The 22,396-nt window shown below is 35.6% G+C and overlaps 6 protein-coding genes across 7 annotated transcripts; 2 read left to right on the top strand and 4 right to left on the bottom strand.

The window, feature by feature from the left end:
- The first annotated feature begins 71 nt into the window (after positions 1-71).
- LOC139107459 (sodium channel and clathrin linker 1) lies at positions 72-2,788 on the top strand. Of its 2 annotated transcripts, XM_070665083.1 has the most exons (7): positions 72-276; positions 343-415; positions 505-988; positions 1,067-2,081; positions 2,200-2,328; positions 2,428-2,592; positions 2,681-2,788. In XM_070665083.1, the coding sequence occupies exons 1-6, from the start codon at positions 227-229 to the stop codon at positions 2,585-2,587; spliced, it is 1,911 nt and encodes a 636-aa protein (XP_070521184.1). In that variant the 5' UTR covers positions 72-226; the 3' UTR covers positions 2,588-2,592; positions 2,681-2,788. The 2 variants fall into 2 exon arrangements, with proteins under 2 accessions (XP_070521184.1, XP_070521183.1); XM_070665082.1 differs by having other exon boundaries at positions 73-276; positions 2,428-2,788.
- Positions 2,789-2,835: 47 nt separating this feature from the next.
- Lsn (vacuolar-sorting protein SNF8) lies at positions 2,836-4,179 on the bottom strand. Its single transcript, XM_070665094.1, has one exon. It carries the CDS (start codon positions 4,015-4,017, stop codon positions 3,262-3,264), a length of 756 nt encoding a protein of 251 aa, XP_070521195.1. The 5' UTR covers positions 4,018-4,179; the 3' UTR covers positions 2,836-3,261.
- Positions 4,180-4,375: 196 nt separating this feature from the next.
- LOC139107464 (uncharacterized) lies at positions 4,376-7,300 on the top strand. The gene is made up of 4 exons (XM_070665089.1): positions 4,376-4,767; positions 4,998-5,180; positions 5,318-6,356; positions 6,735-7,300. Exons 1-4 carry the CDS (start codon positions 4,558-4,560, stop codon positions 6,815-6,817), a joined length of 1,515 nt encoding a protein of 504 aa, XP_070521190.1. The 5' UTR covers positions 4,376-4,557; the 3' UTR covers positions 6,818-7,300.
- Positions 7,301-7,403: 103 nt separating this feature from the next.
- Positions 7,404-9,369, bottom strand: Snx3 (sorting nexin 3). The gene is made up of 4 exons (XM_070665095.1): positions 8,910-9,369; positions 8,350-8,445; positions 7,957-8,081; positions 7,404-7,894 (listed from the first exon to the last, which is right to left on the bottom strand). The coding sequence occupies exons 1-4, from the start codon at positions 9,072-9,074 to the stop codon at positions 7,789-7,791; spliced, it is 492 nt and encodes a 163-aa protein (XP_070521196.1). The 5' UTR covers positions 9,075-9,369; the 3' UTR covers positions 7,404-7,788.
- A 294-nt stretch (positions 9,370-9,663) lies between these two features.
- On the bottom strand, positions 9,664-13,313 carry Pix (ATP-binding cassette sub-family E member 1 pix). Its single transcript, XM_070665084.1, has 9 exons — positions 13,202-13,313; positions 12,512-12,733; positions 12,105-12,320; positions 11,777-11,984; positions 11,491-11,677; positions 10,999-11,405; positions 10,606-10,918; positions 10,289-10,523; positions 9,664-10,171 (listed from the first exon to the last, which is right to left on the bottom strand). Exons 2-9 carry the CDS (start codon positions 12,722-12,724, stop codon positions 10,124-10,126), a joined length of 1,827 nt encoding a protein of 608 aa, XP_070521185.1. The 5' UTR covers positions 12,725-12,733; positions 13,202-13,313; the 3' UTR covers positions 9,664-10,123.
- Positions 13,314-13,901: 588 nt separating this feature from the next.
- Wts (serine/threonine-protein kinase warts) lies at positions 13,902-22,259 on the bottom strand. The gene is made up of 5 exons (XM_070665072.1): positions 21,115-22,259; positions 20,364-20,705; positions 17,841-20,130; positions 17,393-17,670; positions 13,902-17,296 (listed from the first exon to the last, which is right to left on the bottom strand). Exons 2-5 carry the CDS (start codon positions 20,640-20,642, stop codon positions 16,865-16,867), a joined length of 3,279 nt encoding a protein of 1,092 aa, XP_070521173.1. The 5' UTR covers positions 20,643-20,705; positions 21,115-22,259; the 3' UTR covers positions 13,902-16,864.
- Positions 22,260-22,396: the final 137 nt, after the last annotated feature.

Here is a 22,396-nt window from a genome sequence, read left to right as displayed (position 1 = left end):
ATTCCTTACATCAGAATATATTATAAATTTTTTTTTTACCGTCCATTACACTTATCGATGTATGACTGCAGTATGTTTGCATTATATCAATATGGATAATCGAAGTAAATAAGAATAGACTGCTATCGAATGTCGAATAAATTGAATGAAAGTAATTCAGGTGTCAAGATCAAATTTTTCGTACGTCATCTGCTTTTTTTAATTAATAAATCTGTCACAAAAAAATATGCTTGAGACGAAGGTGCTCGATTCGGAGTACAACGCTCTAAAGCGTGGGTGAGTGTGAGGTTAGGAAAATCTGGAGTATATTTTTCTGTCAGATAAATAATAATTATTTTTCAGAGAGCATCATGTTATTCTTCAAGAATACAATGATATTATCGAAGAGCTTAAACGGGAATTGGAAATGTGCAAGGTAACCTTTCTAGCTTTTCCTCATGCAAGTTTGATTTTATTAATAAGTACAATAACTCTAATGTTATTTTTTGGTGATATTTCTTGCAGGCAGAACAAACTGGTATTCGTTCTGAGTTACATGCTTTGCACATTGATAATAAGAGTAGCAGTGATGCTATACGTGATCACATTTCACATATCCATTCAGAAGAATGTGGCAGTGAAGATGTACATAATAAAATAATCATGAATTTAAAAGAACACATTGCAGTCCTACAAATGGAGAAAGATTCTGCAATCCAATTGTGGCAGGTATCGATGAAAGCTGTGGACGCGTTAGAACAAGAATTAAAAACTCGGCCAGTAGACAACAGAGATGTTAAATTTTATGAAGAACAATTGAAAGATGTTAGACAATCATATTCAGAAGCTATAAAGACTCTGGAAACTAAGCTACTTCAAGCTAAGGAAAATTTTGCGAAGCAGCAGTCTTTATGGATGTCGAGTAAGGAGACTATAGAAACTTTAAAGCGAGAAAAACAAGAAATAACGACGAGATTTCAGGAGCTCCAACAAGACAGTCAACAGAAAGGTTGGTAATTTATATATTTTAATTGAATTTTATTGAGATATAAAAGAGAATTAATATGTCGGTGATTTTATTTAAAAGATAGGAACAGTCAGCAGACAATACAATCATTGAGAGAAGAATTATCTGCTGTGAAGGCAGAGGTACAGGTGCTAAATCATTTCAAGTCAGACCTCGAAAAAAGATTAACCGAGAGTAGAAGAATTGCCAGTAATATTATGGCAAAAAATGAAGAGACTAAATATAAGATGGCCGAAACCCTCGATCTAGTAGAATCTGCTGTAAAAGAAAAGGATTTTGTACTTCAAAGGGAGGCACAAATTACAGAGCAAAACGCCAAGTTGGAAGCTCGATTAGTTTCTATTGGCGAGGAACACGCTATAAAGATACAAGAGGAGATTATTAAATTGAGGAACGCTCATGAACACAATGTAAAGAAATATTTATTAGAGATTAAAGAATTGAAATCGGAATTGCGAGAGAAGGTGATGCTATTGGATCGATTACAACGAGACAACAGATCAGCGGAGGAGGAATTGGAAAAGATGCATCAAAATTCTGAAAATTTATTGGAAAAATCAACCGCAAAGATTTTTACCTTCGAACAAGCATTAAAACAGACAGATTCTAAGCTGGAGGCTTGCGACGAGATGTGCAAAAGACAACATAATTTTGAGATACAACGGCTACAAGAAAAAATTGTTAATTTAGAAGAAAAGTTAGTAATTTCGAATGAAAAAGTAAAACAACTTCAACAAGAAAATTCCATGGATGTACGAGATCGAATAAAGGTAGCTGATGAAAAGACGAAAGACGCGATTGATCGCTACGTTAATTTAGAAGGTCAATTAGTCAAAGCTACAGACGATAAAGAATCTCTAGCGACGGAATTGAAATCGTTGCAGATGGCTTTTGATCGTGAAATACATAAAAGGGATTACGAGCGATGCACATTGGAAACTAAAATTTGCGAATTAGAAGCCAATCTTTTGAAAGAGAATTATATAACAGAGGGTAAATCAGGCATCAATATTTCACCAATACAAGTTTCTTCGCAACATCAACCAGATACAAGCAAACATACTTTAGACATACGGTATTTTATTATACATTTTAATATCTTATTTGTTATGCACATTAACGTTACAATATTGCACTTATGTAAAATAAATAAACTCTTGCTTTGGACGTGCTCAAAAATCTATAATCTATAGAGTTGAAAATATGGACCATAATTGGCAGTCTCTGTTAACTGAACAATTGAATAAGCAACAGAATTACTTCGATAAAAAAATAAAAGAGATGACTCAGCATGTGACAGTTCATCAAAAATTAAGCAGAAGGTAATCTATAATTATATTTACAGTTAATAAATAAATATAATTTTGTTTAAATCTATAATTAAAACGTACCTAAATAATAAAATTTTATTTTATTTTAAGATGGAGAGACGAAGCAAAATCCTTGACAGTACGATTCCAAATAAAGTCAAAAGAATTACGTGGAAAAATTAAATTATTACAAAATGAAAATGCCGAACTACACAAAACACTCTTACTTTGCAAGCAGGAATTTGCTCAATTTAAAACAGATACTATTTAACACAGGTCTGTATAATATTTTAGAAATATTTAATCACACGAAAACTGCATTATCTTTTTTTTTTATATTTTCTTTCGTCTTTTATGATCTTAGTTATGTACATCGAAGAGCAGATGTAGCGTTTTCTGCGGCGACAGCGGCTAGCGTACGTAATCCTATGCTGCGGAGGCAGGGAATGAGAAAACGGAGAGGGGAAATTAATCATCGGCAATCCGGCCGGCGCGGAAAATACATGCGGCACATGTAAAAAATCAGTCTTCGGCAATCCGGCCGGCGCGGAAAATACATGCGGCACATGTAAAAAATCAGTCTTCGGCAATCCGGCCGGCGCGGTAAATACATGCGGCACATATAAAAAAATCAGTCTTCGGCAATCCGGCCGGCGCGGTATATACATGCGGAACATATGAAACTCGACGCACACGACTCTATGTCACGTTCGGTAGCTGCCCGTCGGCGCAGCAAACGCTTTATCTGTTTTCCGCGTACAAGGATTGGAAACCAGATGACAATATCCAATGTTAAATATAAAACAATCACAACGTATCTCATGTGTCGCAATATCGATTAACAACTAATTCCATTTATCGAAGAGATACAAATCTTGAAAAACAACTTTAATTCTATTTTTTAATTATTTCCTATCTATCTATTTACAACATCAACACTTTTATTCACTCTTTGGAAACAATGCAAGCTGTAAATAAACTAGGAAACCAATATAATGTCTCGTCTTCTGCTTGCCTGTCCAACCAAGCTAGTCCCTCCTTCATCATATGGTCCAGAGCCTTTTGAGCTCTGTCCTCTTCCCACCTTAATTCTTTGCACAGAATAGATTTCGAAACGTACGCATTTGTCGATAAACTAGCCTGATGTAACACTGCAGTATGGTCCATGCTAAGTTCACCGGGTATTGACTGTACTAAATATTTCCCCCTGCCTATAGGAACCACAGAGAAACCGTTCCCGAATATTTTCAGCTTCTTTGCGGCAGCCAGCAGATCCTCGTTCGTAATCTCCTGATGTTCCTTCCTACGGCCTCTGGCTTGAATCAAACGCGTTCTTAGTTCGTCCAGCGATATCAGACCACCGTTCTTGTAGTTCGTCGCCATGCAGACCTCAACGATCTGGACAGCAAGCTCGTAATAGAAGTCGCCGATGCCCAGCACTGACCAGAATCCTTTGCCGGACGCCAGAGGATCTACGCCTATCGACGCACACATCTCTGTGAACTGCCGTCGGAAGTGTGCGTTCTTCTTTATCTCATTCTTGTGCTTCGAAGCAAACTCCTCGAGGTTCACGCGGAACGTCTCCATGTGTTTGGTCATCTGTTCGAACTGATTCTCCTGAATCTCCGTGCCCTTGTCCTTGTACTTTTCCTGTTCCAATTTCTGCTTGTGTATCGCACCCACTCCCGCTTTGCGTCTCATTTTTCCAACGTTTCTCTGACGTTCAGAGAACTCGAGCTCGACTTCTCGAAACCGAACTTGTCGGCATTTAATTATATCAGGCTTATTAGAGAGAGACTTGTCTGAGATTGGTTAAGTTATGTCGATCTTTATGATTTTGATAATGAAACACTCGAGAGAATTGCGTGCGTTCAGCAAATAATCGCTCAGTGAGCTCTTACATCTGATTCGAGCATTCTTTAAGATCTGAAAATATCTTACTTACTGAGCGCTCATTGGTCTATACATGTATGGCCGATCGCGACACTAGTGCTATTGCATGTCGTAGTATATTCCAGTGATGGCAATCAAAAATCAAATTGTTTACAATTCCTGATTGGTAACTCTGACGTAGGATATGAGAGAAACGCTGGTCCTTTTTTGTAACGACAGTTTGTTTCAGTCATATTAATTTGACTTATTGATAAAGTTGTTGCAAGTATTAACGTGTACACGATGTATAATTGTATCGATTAAGAATTATATTATTGATAGAAGTGTATAAACATATTAATTTATGTCATGAGGTGTGACAGTTCCAAGACGTTCTTTATAATGACGACTGATCACATCGAAAAAGAACAGAACGTTAATTGCACTGATAATGAGAGTGATATTAGCTCGGATAACACGGACAACTTCTCGACGTTTGTGCCCTTGCCATCGCTTTCTGAAAATAAGTCTATCATTTACGATAAATTCAACAATGAATTTTTACATCTCACTACAATGGCATGTCTCTTTTGTGTATATACATTTACAAATTTTTTCGTTTTAAACAGATAGTAAAAGATTATATTTCCTTTGTTCGAAAAGCTTAATGTAAAAACTAAATTAAAATAAAATTTGATTTATCACATCTTTTTTTAAAAAAACTCATCTATAATATGTATGCTTTTTAAAAATTGCCAATGATTTTATGTTATTAAATATTTGTGATATAATTTAATATATTTGTATAGGTCCGAACTGTATACTTATCTTATCTGTATAAATGTTTACTCAGTAATTATACAACTTGTTACACACAAAGTGTTAATGATGTACCAAATGTGGAACTAAAAAAATATGCAGATCAAATGGAATTACATGCTGTTCAATTGGCACTAGACACTTGTTTATATAGACAAAATATGCTGAAAATGGTAAGATAATTTAAAATTTGTTCTACTGTGGTTAATGTATTTTGAAAATAATCAAAGTTATTGAGTTTTATTTATTTAATACTTTATTGTTATATATTATTTGTTATATGTATATGTAATGTAATTTACCTTTGTAGATTGCAGATGTGAAATCACACACCACCAAAAAGAAAGCATATAAAAAGTTAGTAATATTTTTAGAAACACCTAAAGATAGAATTGATATTGGTGTGCAAACTGATGACACATGGATGGATACAGAAGAAACAAATATAGAAAATGTATCTTTAATTACACCCAATTGTGAGAAGTCATTGCAAATAACGTCTCCAACAAATTCTAATAATTTCTGTGAAGAAAGAAATGCTGTATCAGATGAGAAAACAGATACACAAATGCTGGATGGCATTACAAAAGAAGAATCTAACGACGCTAGTCAAAAATATAAAGATCAGATTGATTCTTCTACAATAGATATTGCATCTATTAAAAATGAAGATGAAAATTCTCAAGATTCTTTATTACAACACATGCAAGACATGTTTTGTGAAAGTGATGAAAGCGATGATGATCTTACAAGATTAATTGAGAAACATTCTGGTATTACTAAAGCACATGTCGATAACGAAATTAATAAGATGTGTTTAGAAGCAGATAATACTGCAACCTCAAGTCCTTTTAATATTTTAATAGGTAATAATGTTAAAAACTTTAATATAGCAAAATTAAATACAAATGATGGGAAAATTAGCCTCAGTCGTTATAAGGAAATGCGAAGAAAAAACTCAATTAAATTAAAAGGCTTAAATGCAAATGAAACTATTGAAAACAAACGAAAGCAAAAAAAAAATGCTGTTTGGTTTGTAGAACATGTACATCAAGTTTCAAAATTGAAATCTAAAATGACTGAATTATCGTTAAAAAATTATCGAAGGCATGGAAGAGTGAAAGAAAAATTCCTTCAATTATTTGGAGAATTTGAGGAAGAAGAATCGATGCCGGATTCACCGATCTGTATAGAAGAACATTTACCCGCTTGCAAAGAAAGAATAGCACCTTGGATTGTAAAATATTTAATGCCATTTTATAAAAAAAGAAGAATTAAAGATCGTCAACTCTTTAAAGCTGCTGCAAAATACATCGCAGATATGCTTATTTTAGAGAATACTTTTCCAGGTAAGTTAATGATCTTAATCGAATATGTTTTTCAATGTGTTCAAAAATTAGTAATTTTTTTTTTCAAGATAGTAACCACAATATAAAGCTAATGTTTCACTAATATTAAATAATAAATAAAAAAAGAAATGCTTTTGAATATGTATGTATGCGTGTGTCTGTGATTATATCGTTTTACGGTCAATTAAATATTTTTAATTAACGTCAAGAAGATGGGAAACTTGTCGCGATATCGTATAAAAAATAGTTGAAAACTACCTTATTGTTTTGAATTTAATAATTCTATTTTGTACTTTGTATTGCTTCTTTCTATATATATATGCTAGATCACTATTTCATAGTCACATATTTATACATTCTTCTGTTTGTATATTTCAGAACAAGAGTGTGTAAAAAAGTACATAGAACATTATTTTAAAAACAAAAGAACTATTAAGACTAAGCAGAACATATATTTATAAACGAAGTTTTTGTGGCATTGTCAATTAATCCAATACAAATTAATGAAATGTAGAAAAAGCACATTGATGAAGAAATTATTTTGTTTTTATCTAACATTTTTCACTTTTTATTTGTGTATCATGCAATAAAATGACATGTATATTTCAGTGTAAATATTCATGAATAAAACAAGTTTTGAAAAAACTTTACAGTAAAAATTTAATTTTGAAAATTTTACTTTTATGTGTTCATGAATGTGTGAATGTATGGATTGTGTACACTGAAAAAGCAGATGTGGCATTTTCTTCGACGACGGCGGCTAACGAACATGATAGTGTGCGTCGAGTCTCACATGAAGCACGCGCGTGAATGTGCCACGAAGCATCAGTCGTCGAGGACAGGGTGAACATGCTATCTCTCCCGTACTCGGCGACCGAGGACGTTAGAGAGAGGAAGAATCACGTACGCTAGCCGCCGTCTCCGTAGCAAATGCCTTATCTACCTTTAAGTATACGTAAAGTCTAACGCGTACACTATTTAATTATCTTTTATCACACATAAAACTATATTGCATAAAAAATATGGAACTTTAATTTTACCACGTCATTTTTATGAATAACATTTTTTTATTTTACTCATATATTTCGTTATAAACAGTATCATATGACATAACAGTAGACAGAATTAACCTAGTAACATGTAAGAATGGTTTTGCCAATTTATTATTTATTTGTTTTTTTTTCTTTTGTTTTTTTTATAAAGACGCTTAACTATACTTTTCGTATAATAATATTTAAAGAGTATAACTAGAAGTGGGTACTTCGAAATAAGTGTCCTGATTTGATAATATAGTATTGGAAGCTTACTTAATTTTTGCAAGAATATAGATTAATATTCGTGACTTCCAAAAAAGATGTCAATGTAATGAAAAATCGATCTCGAGAGTGACAACTTGGTGAAAAAGATATTTGTGACACTTTATGGCGCGACTTTATGTATTACGTATTTTCCCAGGTACATAATTTTTATCTATTACCGGTTCCTGCAAAAACATATGCAAACATCGTTCGTTTTGTGCTAAAGGGTGTCCAGCTATTCTGAAATACAAATAATCGTTCAATGTAAATAGTATAAAATTAATTAAATAAAATATACTCACTTGTTAACAAAAACCTCTAAGCCTTTTCTTCGGTCTTCGATAAAATCTTCTTCAAATATTCCGTCATCTCCACGAAATGGCATTTGACGTTTCCAAGCTTTACCTGGTAACGGTGGTACCACAATCTAAAAAATAGAAAAAAAATTAATACGTATATAATAGTTTTCTATTAAATTATACATGCTTCACAACTTTATAGTTAATTAATAAATAAAAAAAAAATAAAAAAAATTTTAATATATTTTCTTAAACAAGTTTAATTTTTTAAGTTAGTTATTAAAATTCTTAAAAAAATTATACAGATACACGCGCATGGATCTGTACACCAAACAGATGTTTTACTCTAACAAATTAATATTACTTTTAAATACAATACCTTTATTAATAACTAACCTTACTATCTCTTTCTAATTCATTTCTCAGCCATTCAAAATCACTGTATCGTCTTCTCACTGTCGAGTCCTTAACTTTAAAGACTGGTAGGTTTGTCTGAAAAAAAGATATAACATTAATATTAACAATATGGATCCCGAAAAAATTTATTTTCGAAACTCTTTCAAAGTCTCTTTAAATACTGTAATATGCATGCAATATGCAAGTGTATATTAACATATTAAATTATAAAAATAGAAAAGAAATATAAATAACGTAATATAGAATATTACGCTCGTTTCGAAAGATCTGCAGCAGTGAGGAGTGTAGCATATACATTATATTACACACATACACGTTAGTTTTTATCAATAGCTGGTGATAGCTGGTACAGCCCACAATATTATGTTTAATCAATCAACGGACACGACTGTGTCCCGGCTATTCGATGCGACTGTTACTTTCATCGAGGCGAAAGTAAAATTATTCGAAAAATCGAAGGCACGTTAAACGTGCTCGCACGATCTATCTTTGATGCACTTGCACAAGATGCACAAAGTGAAATTGTACATATTACTCACCCTCATACGAACTTCGTAATCGGTATATCGTTTCTTGCCGACGCCGTGCGTGATTGGATTAATCACGTCAATTTCAAGGAAGTTTGCAGGCGCCGCATAAGCGTCGTCGAGCGTTTGTTTTTTCACATTTAAGCGCCGCGTTGCGTCCACGGTCGTATCCGCCATTTCAATTACAGATTTTAATTAAACACGCGTTCGTTTTGGCGAGTTGGCGAGCTCGGCTTCTACAAAAAGCTCTTGAAAGCCGTACCGACACGCACCAAATGTTACACAGCACCGTCACAGAAATGACAGCGCTTGGTAACCTGACACAATTCGTTACTTTATTTCTCTCTCTCTCTCTCTCTTTCTTACTCTTTACTCTACGTCACATGTATACACCCTCGTGCGTGCGTGCGTACGTGATTGTACGTACGACATTCGTACGTACGTATAACATATGCGTGCTGCCGTAACTCCGGTATCGAGACAATGCAATGCAGGTAACGTACGCGGCGTTTAACCTAGCATTATGAGAAATTTAGTCGATCCTGTCGGTAAACAATGTTTAACAATTAAAATTTTTGTTTGGTTGGGGTGCAAAATACCGTAGAAACCGTAGAAACACGCAGACTGTGGATGGAGAAATGAATCTAGATGGAGCAGGTGGTACGCTACTTAAAAAAAATTTAAAAGATTAAATTGCCAGACGGTAATTAAAATTGCTATTACCTTATCGTATACTTAACAAAATTTAAAATAATTGGACAAGTCATTTGTACGCCGTTTGCAAGATCTGCATTTTATTATTTCATTGTTATAGCGGACGTACACGTAATTATGCTCAGGAGATATTAGAATCTTTTTATTCTATGTTAGATATGTGCAAATTATGTAATTTGACAAATATACTTACGGACAATTTGTTTTTACAATACATATTGAGTTTCATCATCAAATTACCGATTTAGCATATTAATTAAATATGCTGTACGTGTAATTACATTATCTGATATTATTTACCGAATAAAATAATTATATTCCTTATTAACGTGATATTTCGTGACATTCAATAGTATTTCAAACAATCACGCGGAATATATAGCATTAATATCTTAATACATACAAAATACATGTGTTAATATTCCTGGTATTTAAAAAGTATAAAGATTAAAAAGTTTCCTTAACAATATTTTATACACGCATTTGACTTGCATAAAACGGCATTGCATATTTTATTCTTCCAAAAAGAAATACTGTCCAGCTCTTTTCTGTTCCAAGTCCTGTGAGAAGAAGTTTATTTATTGAAAATTTTAGTTATTTTATTATCAAGAAAATACTTTAACTAAAGTATATTAAATATTTTCAATTCTATATTTTTTAAAGACAGTTATACGAACCTTAACCGATTGATTCTTGTTAATTCTTGGTCTGAAGTTGTTGGGATCTCTTCTGAAAGTGATGCCTAACAATTCCAGAAATCTATTCATACCATTTAATAAAGATTGAGGACTGTGAGCTGTAGTTTCCAAGGACGGTGTACCAGAAAATACTATTACACGATCAGCTAAGTATGTAGCCATGATAAAATCGTGTTCTACTACGAATCCTGTTTTCTTTGCATGTAATATAAATCTAAAACGGAAATAAATTTTTTTTTTCTAATGTATTAATTTTTTTAAACGCTAACTTATAGTTTAATCTATTTATTTAATACCTTTTGATGACTTTCGCAGCGACCAAACGTTGCTCGGAATCCAAATACGCGGATGGCTCGTCAATTAGATAAACATCAGCTGGCTTTCCGAGGCAAAGAGCTAAAGCGACTCGTTGTAATTCTCCACCGGAAAGATTTTGCACTTCTTGATCCATGATGTCGTCAATCTTCAAAGGCTTCATTACATCAGTTACAAATTGAGGATGCACATATGCATCTCGGATTTTCTCGTGTAGTAATTGTCTGACTACACCTTGGGATTTCGGGCTTATTTTTTGCGGTTTGTAACTGATATGAAGTTGCGGAATACTCTCTGTAAAAAGAAACGATTTTGTTATTAATTACTTATTAAATATAATATTTATTACACGACGTTCATTCGCGTAAGCATACCTGATCCATCGTCCGGGGGCAAGTTACCAGCTAGCATTCTAATAAATGTTGTTTTACCAGTTCCATTTTCTCCTAATAAAACAAGTATTTCCGAATCAGTAAACTGTCCTTTTTCAACAATTAAATTAAATGTGCCCATTGTTTTTGTCATAGCGGGATACTCGTAATGATTCATGCGTTTTATTTCTTCCTCAGTTGCACTTTCTGCTACTTTAAATACGAGCGATTCTTCGCGAAACCGTAAATTTTCCGTCGGAACAAACCCATCGAGGAAAATGTTTATTCCTTCTCTTACAGAAAAAGGCATGGTAACAACGCCGTATGCCCCAGGAACACCGTATAGGCAACAAATAAAATCTGACAGATAATCCAATACGGATAAATCGTGTTCCACTACTATTATAAATCTGATATGGTAAAATAAATAATTAATAAATATATTTAAAACATTATACAAATTTATAATTTTATTTAATTATTAGAAACACTTACTTATCAGGATGAATCAAAGATCTAATAGTTACAGCAGCATTAAGACGCTGTTTGACATCTAGATAGGAAGAGGGCTCATCAAACATGAAAATATCTCCATTTTGAATGCAAACCATTGCACAAGCAAATCGCTGAAGCTCGCCACCAGAAAGTGCTTCGATACCTCGATCACGTATATGTAGTAAATCTAAAAAAAAAATGCAGCAAAATTAGATAAAGGATAAAGACAAAATTTCTTTTTTTCAATACTTGAAATTAGTATAAAACAAAGATAAAGTTCATTTACCGAGCATTCCGCAAATGTCCATCTGATTTTTGCACTCGTCTTTTTTATCTAAAAGCTGCTGTACAGTACCTTTCACAGCTTTAGGAATTTGATCAACATATTGAGGTTTAATAAGTGCCTTGAGATCATCTTCCAGAATTTTGGTAAAATAATTCTGCAACTCACTACCTCTGAAATGGCTCAAAATTTCTGTCCAATCTGGTGGATCCTGTTATTAAAAAATAAAAAAAATAATAAAAAAATTAAAAAATAAAAAAAAGAAATTTTTTATATTATACAATTTTATATACACATGTATATAATGTTACAAGATACAGTGATAACATACAGTGAATCTCCCCAAATTCGGTTTTTGCTTGCCAGCTAAAATTTTAAGAGCAGTTGATTTACCAATCCCATTAGTTCCTACAAGTCCTAAAACTTCACCTGGACGCGGAATCGGAAGTCTATGTAATTTAAATGAATTTTTAGAATAACGATGAGTTGTTTCCTTTTCTAAATTACTCGGAAGATTGATAATAGATATTGCTTCAAATGGACATTTCTGTAAAAAACAATTTTTTGTTATCACATTTTTTTATAACATTAAATTGTTTATTATTACAATAATAATAATTCAATATAAGTATTACATAAAAAAAGACAGCCTTCTGTAAACTGAAATATTAAATTTATCATAAATAAATTACATTATTAAAAAAAAAATGCAATATAGTTTTATTATATAATATTTACCTTAACACAAATACCACATCCAATACATAATTCCTCCGAAATAGCTGCTATTTTACTGTTTGGATTAACTTCTATACAAAGTTTTCCCATTCGTACTACGGGACAAGATCTCTTGCACTCTTGCCTACATCGTTTAGGCTTACACTTATCAGAATTTACGATCGCTATACGAGTCAAACGATCCGTCTCTTCCATTGACTTTTTCGGTGGCATGATAGTATGCTAATAAAAAAAAAAATATCGCAACAAAAAATTATTATTAGAGAAACTAAAATACGTAATATTATAATACAAAGTACCAAGTATCGAAACACATTTAATCATAAAAATTAAGTTATTTAATTAATAATTTATATCGTAATTATTATAAATCTCGTAACGTCGTTGGAGTAGACTTGAACAAACGGAAAAGAAAAAAAGAAAAGCAAGAGGCAAAGAAAAAATCAGTATAAGCAGAAAAATTGCATCACATCGTCACATAAACTGAATTTTAATTATCACGATCATAAAAGCTGTTAGTCTCACGAGAGTTCTAACCTACTTGGATAGCAAATGTTAAGTTCGAAATGCTACGGCAATAAATATCAACGTTATTGTAACCTGTGCATACAGCTACTTGAAAGTATTCGCTTTTATCTTGTGAAGAATTAAAGCAGCAGAAACGTAATACAAATATATTAAAATACATACCGTAAAAAATTACTCGAAAACGTGGATAAATTCACAGGAAGTGATTCCGAACTGTAAACCACCCTATCAAACGCTATCTAATTTTTGCACAGGAAACTTAGTCCACTAAGATATTTGTACGCTAGGGTGTGCTGGCAATGCACTCCTCAATGCCAGCTAGTGTGCAAACCCAGCACTAATTAATGAAAGTCGACACGTCATCACCAAAGAAACGAGAACCGCGATGTTCGATCGTTTATCCTTTCGTTTTCGACTCTTGAAACTGTCACGGTTCGAAGAAATAATCTCTGAAAATCAATTAATGCAATTGTTCTGATTATACATTAAATGATGCATTGACGTGTTCAACTGGACTCGAAACTGTACGTAAGCACAATTAATATACGTTATTTTACTTTGAACGTTTTAATAAACGTTTATATAAAAAATAAATATAAAATTATAATTAAGTTTTAGCACGTTACAATGAAACAATTGTAGCAACATAAAATTTTTTTTTTTTTTCGTAGTGTTGTAGTTTAAATTTATTTTATTTTATTTTTTCTTAATGCGGATTGCCTGTGAATGACGATTATTACATTATAAGACATCGTAAATAAGCAATATATTTTTTTGATCAATAATTTATTTCTGCCTTTTTATTTTTAATTAATTAAGTGCTACTACGTATATGTAAAATAAATTACGTGAAAGAACAATGTGCTAAAAAGTTCATAATTTATTAATACCACACTCTGGTCAGGTCAGGTATCTGTATAATTATGTTTGAAATATTTTATATAATAACAAATTTATATACATACATACATATATGTATATATATATTATATACATACATATATACATGTATGTATATATATGCATCTAGATTATCTCTAATATCTTACAAACTTTTATATTTATTTTTTACAATAAACACAAAAAGGGAAGAGATTACTAAGTTTTCATGTCAATACTTATGTTACAATTATCTTTACACACATTAGATTTACATGCTTCATAGCAATTTTAGTGATAAAGTTGTAATCGGATGTATCAGATACATAAATGTATTTTAATTGCAGAAAAAAAGAGAACAAAAAGAAAATTAAAAAAAAATAAGAGAGAAAAGGAGAAAGAAAAATAAAAGGATAGAGGGCCACTTCACATTCTTCATGTAGTATGTAATAAGTATTAAATAACTGCAATAATGACTTGCCCTTTCTTCATCATATTGCTACTGTTTGCTTCGAGTCATTAGTTGCAATTAGACACCTCATTGTACGTGTGTGTCTTATGTATACGCGAGTATGTATGGATATAATATGTACATGTAAGGCATATACAAACACACACACGCACAAACGTGTATATGTATTACTTTTACTTTTTAGTTGTAGCAAGAGACTAGTCGCCATAAAGTAATTAGCCACAATGCAAGAATGGTGTCGCGCGCGATTATCACTGACGCTACTCATTATATATTATAGGAATAGATACGAAAGTATAGCGTGCGTATAGAACAGCCACTTAAGTTAAAACAAGTTCTCGATTTTTTTTTTTGTTTTTTTTCTTACGTCGAAAAAAATACAGCTATTAAAGATTCTATCTTTGTCGACAACGCATTATTAAAGCTAAATAATAAACATAAATATATAGCATTTACTTTGAAATATATAATACATAGAAATAATTAAATTAAATGGTACATTGCTTGCTCTCTCACTTTTTCATTCGCACTCTCTCTCTCTCTCTCTTTCTCTCTCTCTCTCTTTTTCTCTCCGCTCTTGGATATCGTATAATCATTAAATAGTATATTCTACAATTCAATTAAACACTGGTAAATCTTTGCACATGTACACTACACCGCCGATTGTACTTTAATACGACTTCGCGTTAAGGACACAAATTAGTAAGGCACTTCGCTGTGAGAACTCTGACCGTATCTGAATTTAAATCTTGACATTGGAAGACGATTTGGAAAAACGGCGACTAAGGCCAATTATGCATTTTAAACGATGCATTTAAAAAAAGGCACTCGATTATTGTTACACGTTACGGCCATTGTTGCTATATACTATAAATCCATTATAATTTTGTAATAAGAAAGAAAGAAAACGTTGCGTTTAATCACAAACTTCCGATAGCGATATGCACACATCAGTTCCTTTTTTTCTTTTTACTACTGTTATAAAACTCTTACAATAAAGACATTAGTTACAATGGCAACTTAGCTACGATGTATCGGATTACAAAAACGTAATCATTGTCAAGTGTCGTTACCGTTTTTCATTTCGAACAAGTTTGATTTTGCCTCGGCGATTTGTTGTGCAAAAAATATTTCCTCTCTACACAATTGTTACCATAATACATTAACAAACGCATGGATCATCATATAAACGTCTTCAGGATGTATATGTACACGATGTGCTACATAAATTCACGGTATCTTTCTTAAAAGTTAGACAGCATAAAAAAAAAGAAGAAAAGAAAACATTTAAGACGATTAAAGTATGCGATGAACACATTACATTCATTCGAAAATCTACGTAAAGTAATATACATGTAATTTTTAATAATAATTATTTATAATTCTTCGTAAAATTTCAAATCAAAGACAATGTTAAATACGAACGATACATTTAAAAGCCACACACACACACACACACGCACGCACGCACACGCAAACACACGCGCGCGCGCGCGCGCGCGTGTATATATACTCCTAATTATATTCAATATCACAGCGTTTATAGAAACGTATTAAAACCGGGTACTTTTGTCTGAGATAACTAATATAAACGAATGAAAATGGCAAGTAAAGTGGGGGCTTTTCTTTCTTTCTTTTTTAGAAACGTGCTCTATAATGTCTAGCCATCAATCATTTCATTTTCTTATATTTTTCGCCAGTATGTAACATCCCAAGTTAAATAATATTGATTATACATCGTCCAAAAAAAAAAATAAAAAAAAAATTAGAAAAGAAATTAACTTTTTTCGATATAGTTATATACTCCGATGACGTTATGTAAAAACATACATGTGCATGAGAATATAATTCGCTGTTGAATTAATAATAATTAAATTTATATACATGCTGTATAATAGTAAAATTGCAGAAAAACAAATGTTAAACTTTCATGTTACACGTAGGATATTGCTGCAAATGTTCATTTTGTTTTAAACTTTGTTTAATACAATTATCAAAATTGCGTTTCAGAAAAGAAAAATGCATAATTAGAGAAATAAATACGAAATTTAACGATATTTTATCGAACTTTCATTGTACCTCTTTTTTCATATGCATTATGACAGACTAAGATTCGCGTATCTCATGGCTTAGCCATGCATATATTACATAAAAATATTATTAAGTCATTATGCATAATTAAAATGTCAATTGTGTTCAACATCTACTATCTTTTGGTCCATAACATGTATTATTTAGTTTCCATCTATGAAAAAATAAAATTAATTTATCGTTTTTACCTGTTTTTGTCTTTCAGAGGACGAGTATCACGATTTATTTCCGCCTTGGGATTAAAAGTTCCGTATATATGAAGAATTATCACGTACGAAAATCTAATTAAATCTTTGTGAAATGACAAACGAAAACGCGTCGATAGACAAATGTCGAAACTGGTAAATGGCAGACGGCGAATTGTCTGTAAATTTAACCTAATGTCATACATAGACGGGACCTTGATTGTCATTATCATCCAGGCTGATTCGACTAGGATATGCGGGACCACCGCCATCGTCGAAAAAGCGCCTGAAAGTAAACTCGAAGAAACCGTGAAACGGTTTTCCATTATCCAACAACTCATCCGATTTGTTCGAATCTGATGATTCAGAATTACGCAATTTATCGGGATCCACCGGATCAAAATTGCTCGTATCAGTCGGATATTCTATACGAGGTATATGCGGGGCCAGTTGCCGCCGTAATCCTTTCTCGAAGTCGATACTCGCAAAAAATGGATGATTTTTAACTTCATTCGCATTTTTACCTAAACGACGATCGGCGCCGACACAAAGTTTCAAGATTAAATCCATACTTTCCGGCGAAAGATTTGCCTGTTTCGGTATATGAAGCGTTGTCTCCCAATTAATAACCTACAGAAATTAAAAAAAAAAAAAAGACCAAATATTTAAATACGTAAGAAATATTTTTTTAACGCGTCTTATGACTTAAACTTTTAATATATTTACCTTATATTGAGTTTCAGCGGGAGTATTGGCAAGAAATGGTGGAGAACCAACTAGCATTTCATACAAGATTACTCCTACACTCCACCAGTCACACAACTGTGTGTATCCTGTACGCTGTAGGACCTCCGGTGCGATATAGTTTGGTGTTCCAACCAGAGAATGCGCCAAACATCTCTGATGTTCCCGATGCCTTCTACGTTCTAACGGCTTTAACTGTATACATTGACACTCGTTATTCCAATCGTCAGCTGGATCCATTGAGTCTTGTTTACCATGGCCTTAAATTATAAAAAAAAAGGAAACGTATTACTTATTTTATGTTTTAAAATGCGCTTTAATTTAATTTAATTTTAATTTAATTTTAATTTTAATTTTATTTAATTTTATTTAGTTTTATTTTACACGTAATATCTATAAAATAAAATTAAATGTAGAAATGTTAACTCACCGTTTTGTTGGTAATATTTAGAATTGTGAGTCCAACGGAATCCTGTGCAGAGACCGAAGTCAGTCAATTTAATATGACCATCACGATCGATTAAAATGTTATCCGGTTTAATGTCTCTATGAATAAATCCCATTTTGTGAACACTTTCAACCGCACATGTGAGTTCGGCGATATAGAATCTCGCCAATGGTTCTTTGAAGATGCCGAGTTTAATTAACAGCGACATTAAATCCCCACCAGGTATGTAATCCATTACAAAATATAGATTGTCTTTATCCTGAAATGAGTAATAGAGCTTGACAACCCATTCGTTGTCAGCTTCCGCCAATATATCACGCTCGGCTTTCACGTGAGCAACTTGATTACGATTTAGCACGTCAGCCTTGCGTAAAGTCTTCATCGCGTAAAACTGATTGGTGTCAAGCTTCCTTACAAGCGTGACCTCACCGAACGCACCAACACCGATCGGCTTGATCTTCGTGAACATTGATTTATCCATTTTCGCTCGTTTTAGTCTAATATAATTCGACTCTTTTTGCGATAACATCTTTCTCATCATACACTGTGCCTCCGCGCTTAGGCCGATCTTCGCCATCTCCGTTTCCAATTGCATACGCCGATAAAGACGCTGCTTATGCGATTTGAGTATATTTTCTACATGCTGCTCCATGAAGAATTTGAAAGCCTGAGGAGAGTAATTTCTCACCTTGCAGTCCCTCCGCTCCTCTTCCTTCTCTATACTCATGGTCTTGCGCTCAGGTATGGGAGATTGATGTTTAATTTTGTAGGGTGAAGGTGTGCCACTGCTGCCGTCACCCTTAGTGCCATTGCCACTTTTAGCACCGACAGCTGTTCCTTCAGGGAGAGACGAATGATTATTATTGTTATTTCTTGCAGATAGAGAGGTTGAGGCAACCGGTGGTAACGGTGGTGCATCCATTGTGTGTTGGCAATTATCGGCCGGAGAATATTTTCTTTGAAGTGGCGGATGGTGGGCTACAGGAGAAGTTCGTGACGCGCTGCCGCTCTCTATTGGAGAGGGTATAATCGCATTATCTTCGTTGGGGGTGCTGTAAGGTGGCGGCGGCAATGGATGATGTATACCACGTTGCGCCGCTAACGCCTGCATTGTCGTCGCGTAACTCGGTGGTTCTGTCGTTGGTATACCAGCGGGCGATGAAGTTACATTATTTACAGGCGGATAGGCGGGCGGTGGTTGTTGCTGCTTCTGCTGAATGGATGACGCGTAAGATGGTGGCGGAGGTGGCGTGCTGCTGGTGGTAGAGATTGATTGCGGTGCTGTGGGAGCAATAGCAGTTTGCAGCACCGGTTTTTGCACTTGCGTACTTTTCACGGACTGCATGATGATCGGAGGCTGTGTTTTGGCCTGTCGCGCGCCCCACGCTTGCAACGGTGTCGGCCGTGCCATCGACGTTTGCGTGCTACTAGGTGATATTGTAGATACGGTAATAGGACTAGGTGTCCCAGCGGATGTCGGACCCGAGTAAATACCTGATGACGGACTTTTGCGATAATCCTGCTGTGACTGCGTGGGGCTTTGCCGATTCTGCATGGAAACACTGTAAGATGGTGGTTGTACCGACTGACCGGACGACGAAGACGGAACTACAGGATACGGCGGCGGAGGTTCCACTTGGGTATTCGCATTACTGTTGCTCGTCTGATACATACTGAGAGCTTGCATTTGTTGTGTCAGTTGTTGCTGCACCTGTGGACCGTTTTGCACGATCATCGGCTGACGGCTGCCGGAATTATTAGCGTTCGCTACCGGACTAGTGCCGCGTTGTGGTGGGTTTACTGACGTTGATGTGGCGCCGGCCGTGCCGGGTGCCGTCGCTGTCGATCTCGTCGGCACGACCGGCGCAGGTGACATTCGTTTGAGCATCTGTTGCATATTAGTAGGTACGTTAGACTGATTGTAAGGTGCGTGAGGTGGCGGCGGTGGCGGTGGCGTAGAACTACACCTTGGCGGCGGCGGCGGAGGTGGTTCGCGATCTACGAAGTTACTGGGCGAATATTGACGGCTCAATTGCGGATGCGTGCTGAGTTCCGTGAGACGCGGACTGTCGGATCGCGAGCTGCCTGCACCGCTGTCCAATGCGGGACTGCCACGCTGCAGGTTTAATTCTCTCTCGAGACTCGGCTTTCTGATAAGTTTAGTATTGAGTTTACCAAGCCCATTTAGAGATTCTCCTTGAGCCTGCTTCAAATATTCTATCGCCGCGTCTAATCGCCACCCCGCGAATTTTAAGGCTCGTAAACCTATTTCCTGTAAAAAAAAAAAAAAATTAAAATGTAACTCCTTAAAATTTTAACTTATATCGTTTTTTATTTTATAATTAATTAATTTGTTTTACGCAACGTTTTTTAGCACTCATCTATCACTGAAATGAGATAAAGATTGAATTTTAATACCAAAGAAAGAAGAAACATTCCGAATAAAACGAGTGAAATAAAAAAATAAATAACGTACGAGAATAAAAAAATATTTAACGCTCTTACTTCCGAATATCCCATGGCTAACAGTTGTCCCAACGCTTGTCGCTGATCTGGTTTGTCAGCGGTAGAACCAGAAGCGCCAGAGAGCCCGCTGAGACCCGAGGCAGAGCTAATGCCGCTAGTTGTGGATACGGTAGAGATAGTGCTGGCGGCGCTGGAACCCACCTCGCCAGCCCCACCGATATTCGCAAATGGTAGCAACGAGTTGCGAATCTCAGCTAAAGCCTTTTGGTGGTATCCAGAGCCGCGAGTGCTCGATTTGTTGGCAGCAGCCGGATTCATAGTGGCCCATGCTAGGCCCTCCGGGACCTAGCTTTTATTTGGCTGTGACACATATGAATGTCTCTGCAACATAACAGAACAATGTTTCTATTGTCACCAATAAATAAAAAATTAATTTATATAGATGTGCTGAAATTAAGTAAGAGATATTTCTTTTTTAATTTTAATATTTAATAAATGCTAACGTGTAAAAAAAAAGTAAAAGATTAAATATGTACTTTAATTATACATAAATTTAAAATTTGACCGATATTATTTGTAATATATACTAATACTAATAAAATCGATATCCACTTCTCATTAGATACATGCATGTGTTATAAACATAATATAATCCTTATATAAGAGTAAGAGTACATATATACAACTTGTTAATATTTGTTTAAGAGTATAGGACAAGGACAAGGCTATACTATGACAAAGTAGAGGTTTAACTTAGAAATGAAGTAATATCTGACAAAATAATGCTTACAGAACAAAGATCACTGCTAGTTGATCCTACCACCGGGCAAATACTGCCCAGCATTATGGTCAGAGATGGACAGGTGGATGTGTAGCTACTTCAATTCACAACACTTTGCAGAGCTTGCAATCACTTTCGCTTAAATGTCTCTCGATAATGTGTAACAGCAACGGTGTGTCACAACATTACCGAGTTACGAACGGTGAAATATGTTAGGGGTGAGGTGCGTAGGAACGTAGACGAAGGTTGACACGTTGAGCCCGAGGCCGAGCGATGAGTACCTCACGACGTCACGAAGAGAGATTTTTCTCAGGTGTCCGGCTGGCAGAGATGCTGGCGGAGAAGACGGCCGCGAGGAGGCGGCTGGCATCTTTCGTGGCCGAGTCTCGGCATCTTCGGTGTCGATGGCGCGCGCAAAGCGACCGTGCGACTGACGAGCAGAGTGGATCTAACCTATCTTCGGTTCGCCAACGGACGGAATGATCTTGCTCGGGAGCTGGTGCCAATGATGACGAAAGAGAAAGAAAGAAAGAACGAGAGAGAGAGAAAGAGAGAGAGAAAAATAGAGAGAGAGAGAGTGAGAGAGAGAGAGAGAGACGATGGCGAGTCTACAATGTCGCACACATGCGTGCGCGCGCCCGCGCGCGTTCACGCTCGTTTGTCAACGCGCAGAGGTGTTTATGCTGCGACGACGACGGCGAGCAGCAACCACTCGTCACGGAACACGACGGGTATGGGCTGCCCTGGCGACTCGACGGCGGTGACAGGTGCGCGATCGCCAGCATCAACATTGGCAGCGGTGACAGACGCGATTGCGGCTACGGCAACGGCAGCAGCGACGAGGGCACCAACGGCGGCCGTACGTCCGAGCATATTCCCGTCGCGCTTCCTCACGTTTGCGCCGCGTGGCGAGCCATGTGACGGAACTATGCAAAAAAATGCGCAACGAACGTCAGCGACATCAGGGGCACAAGCAGCGCCGAGGATCTCCTGGTGGGCGCGATATCGCGAACGGCCGAGCGGACGAGCGGAGTTAAGCGGAGCGGGCATGCGACACATACGCACACATTTGTATTCGCCACACAGTCTTGCACGCGCGCGCTCATGCGTGCGTGTGTGAGTTTTGTACGCGCGCGTGCATACGGTCGCTTCGCTAGGCTCGTCTCGTTGCGCGCGCGCGCGCAACGTCGCTCCGCTGCGCTTGACTTCGAATTCCGCCAGATTCCGCGGTTCTCGCGGTGAGAACCCGCGATTCACGCGCGCGACAACAAAGGCGGACACGGCCGTAAAT

Source organism: Cardiocondyla obscurior, linkage group LG13, assembly GCF_019399895.1.
Source record: "Cardiocondyla obscurior isolate alpha-2009 linkage group LG13, Cobs3.1, whole genome shotgun sequence".
In the NCBI taxonomy this organism is placed as follows: Eukaryota; Metazoa; Arthropoda; class Insecta; order Hymenoptera; family Formicidae; genus Cardiocondyla; species Cardiocondyla obscurior.
The sequence above is the reverse complement of the archived record's forward strand: the minus strand, read 5'-3'. Positions and strand labels throughout refer to the sequence as shown.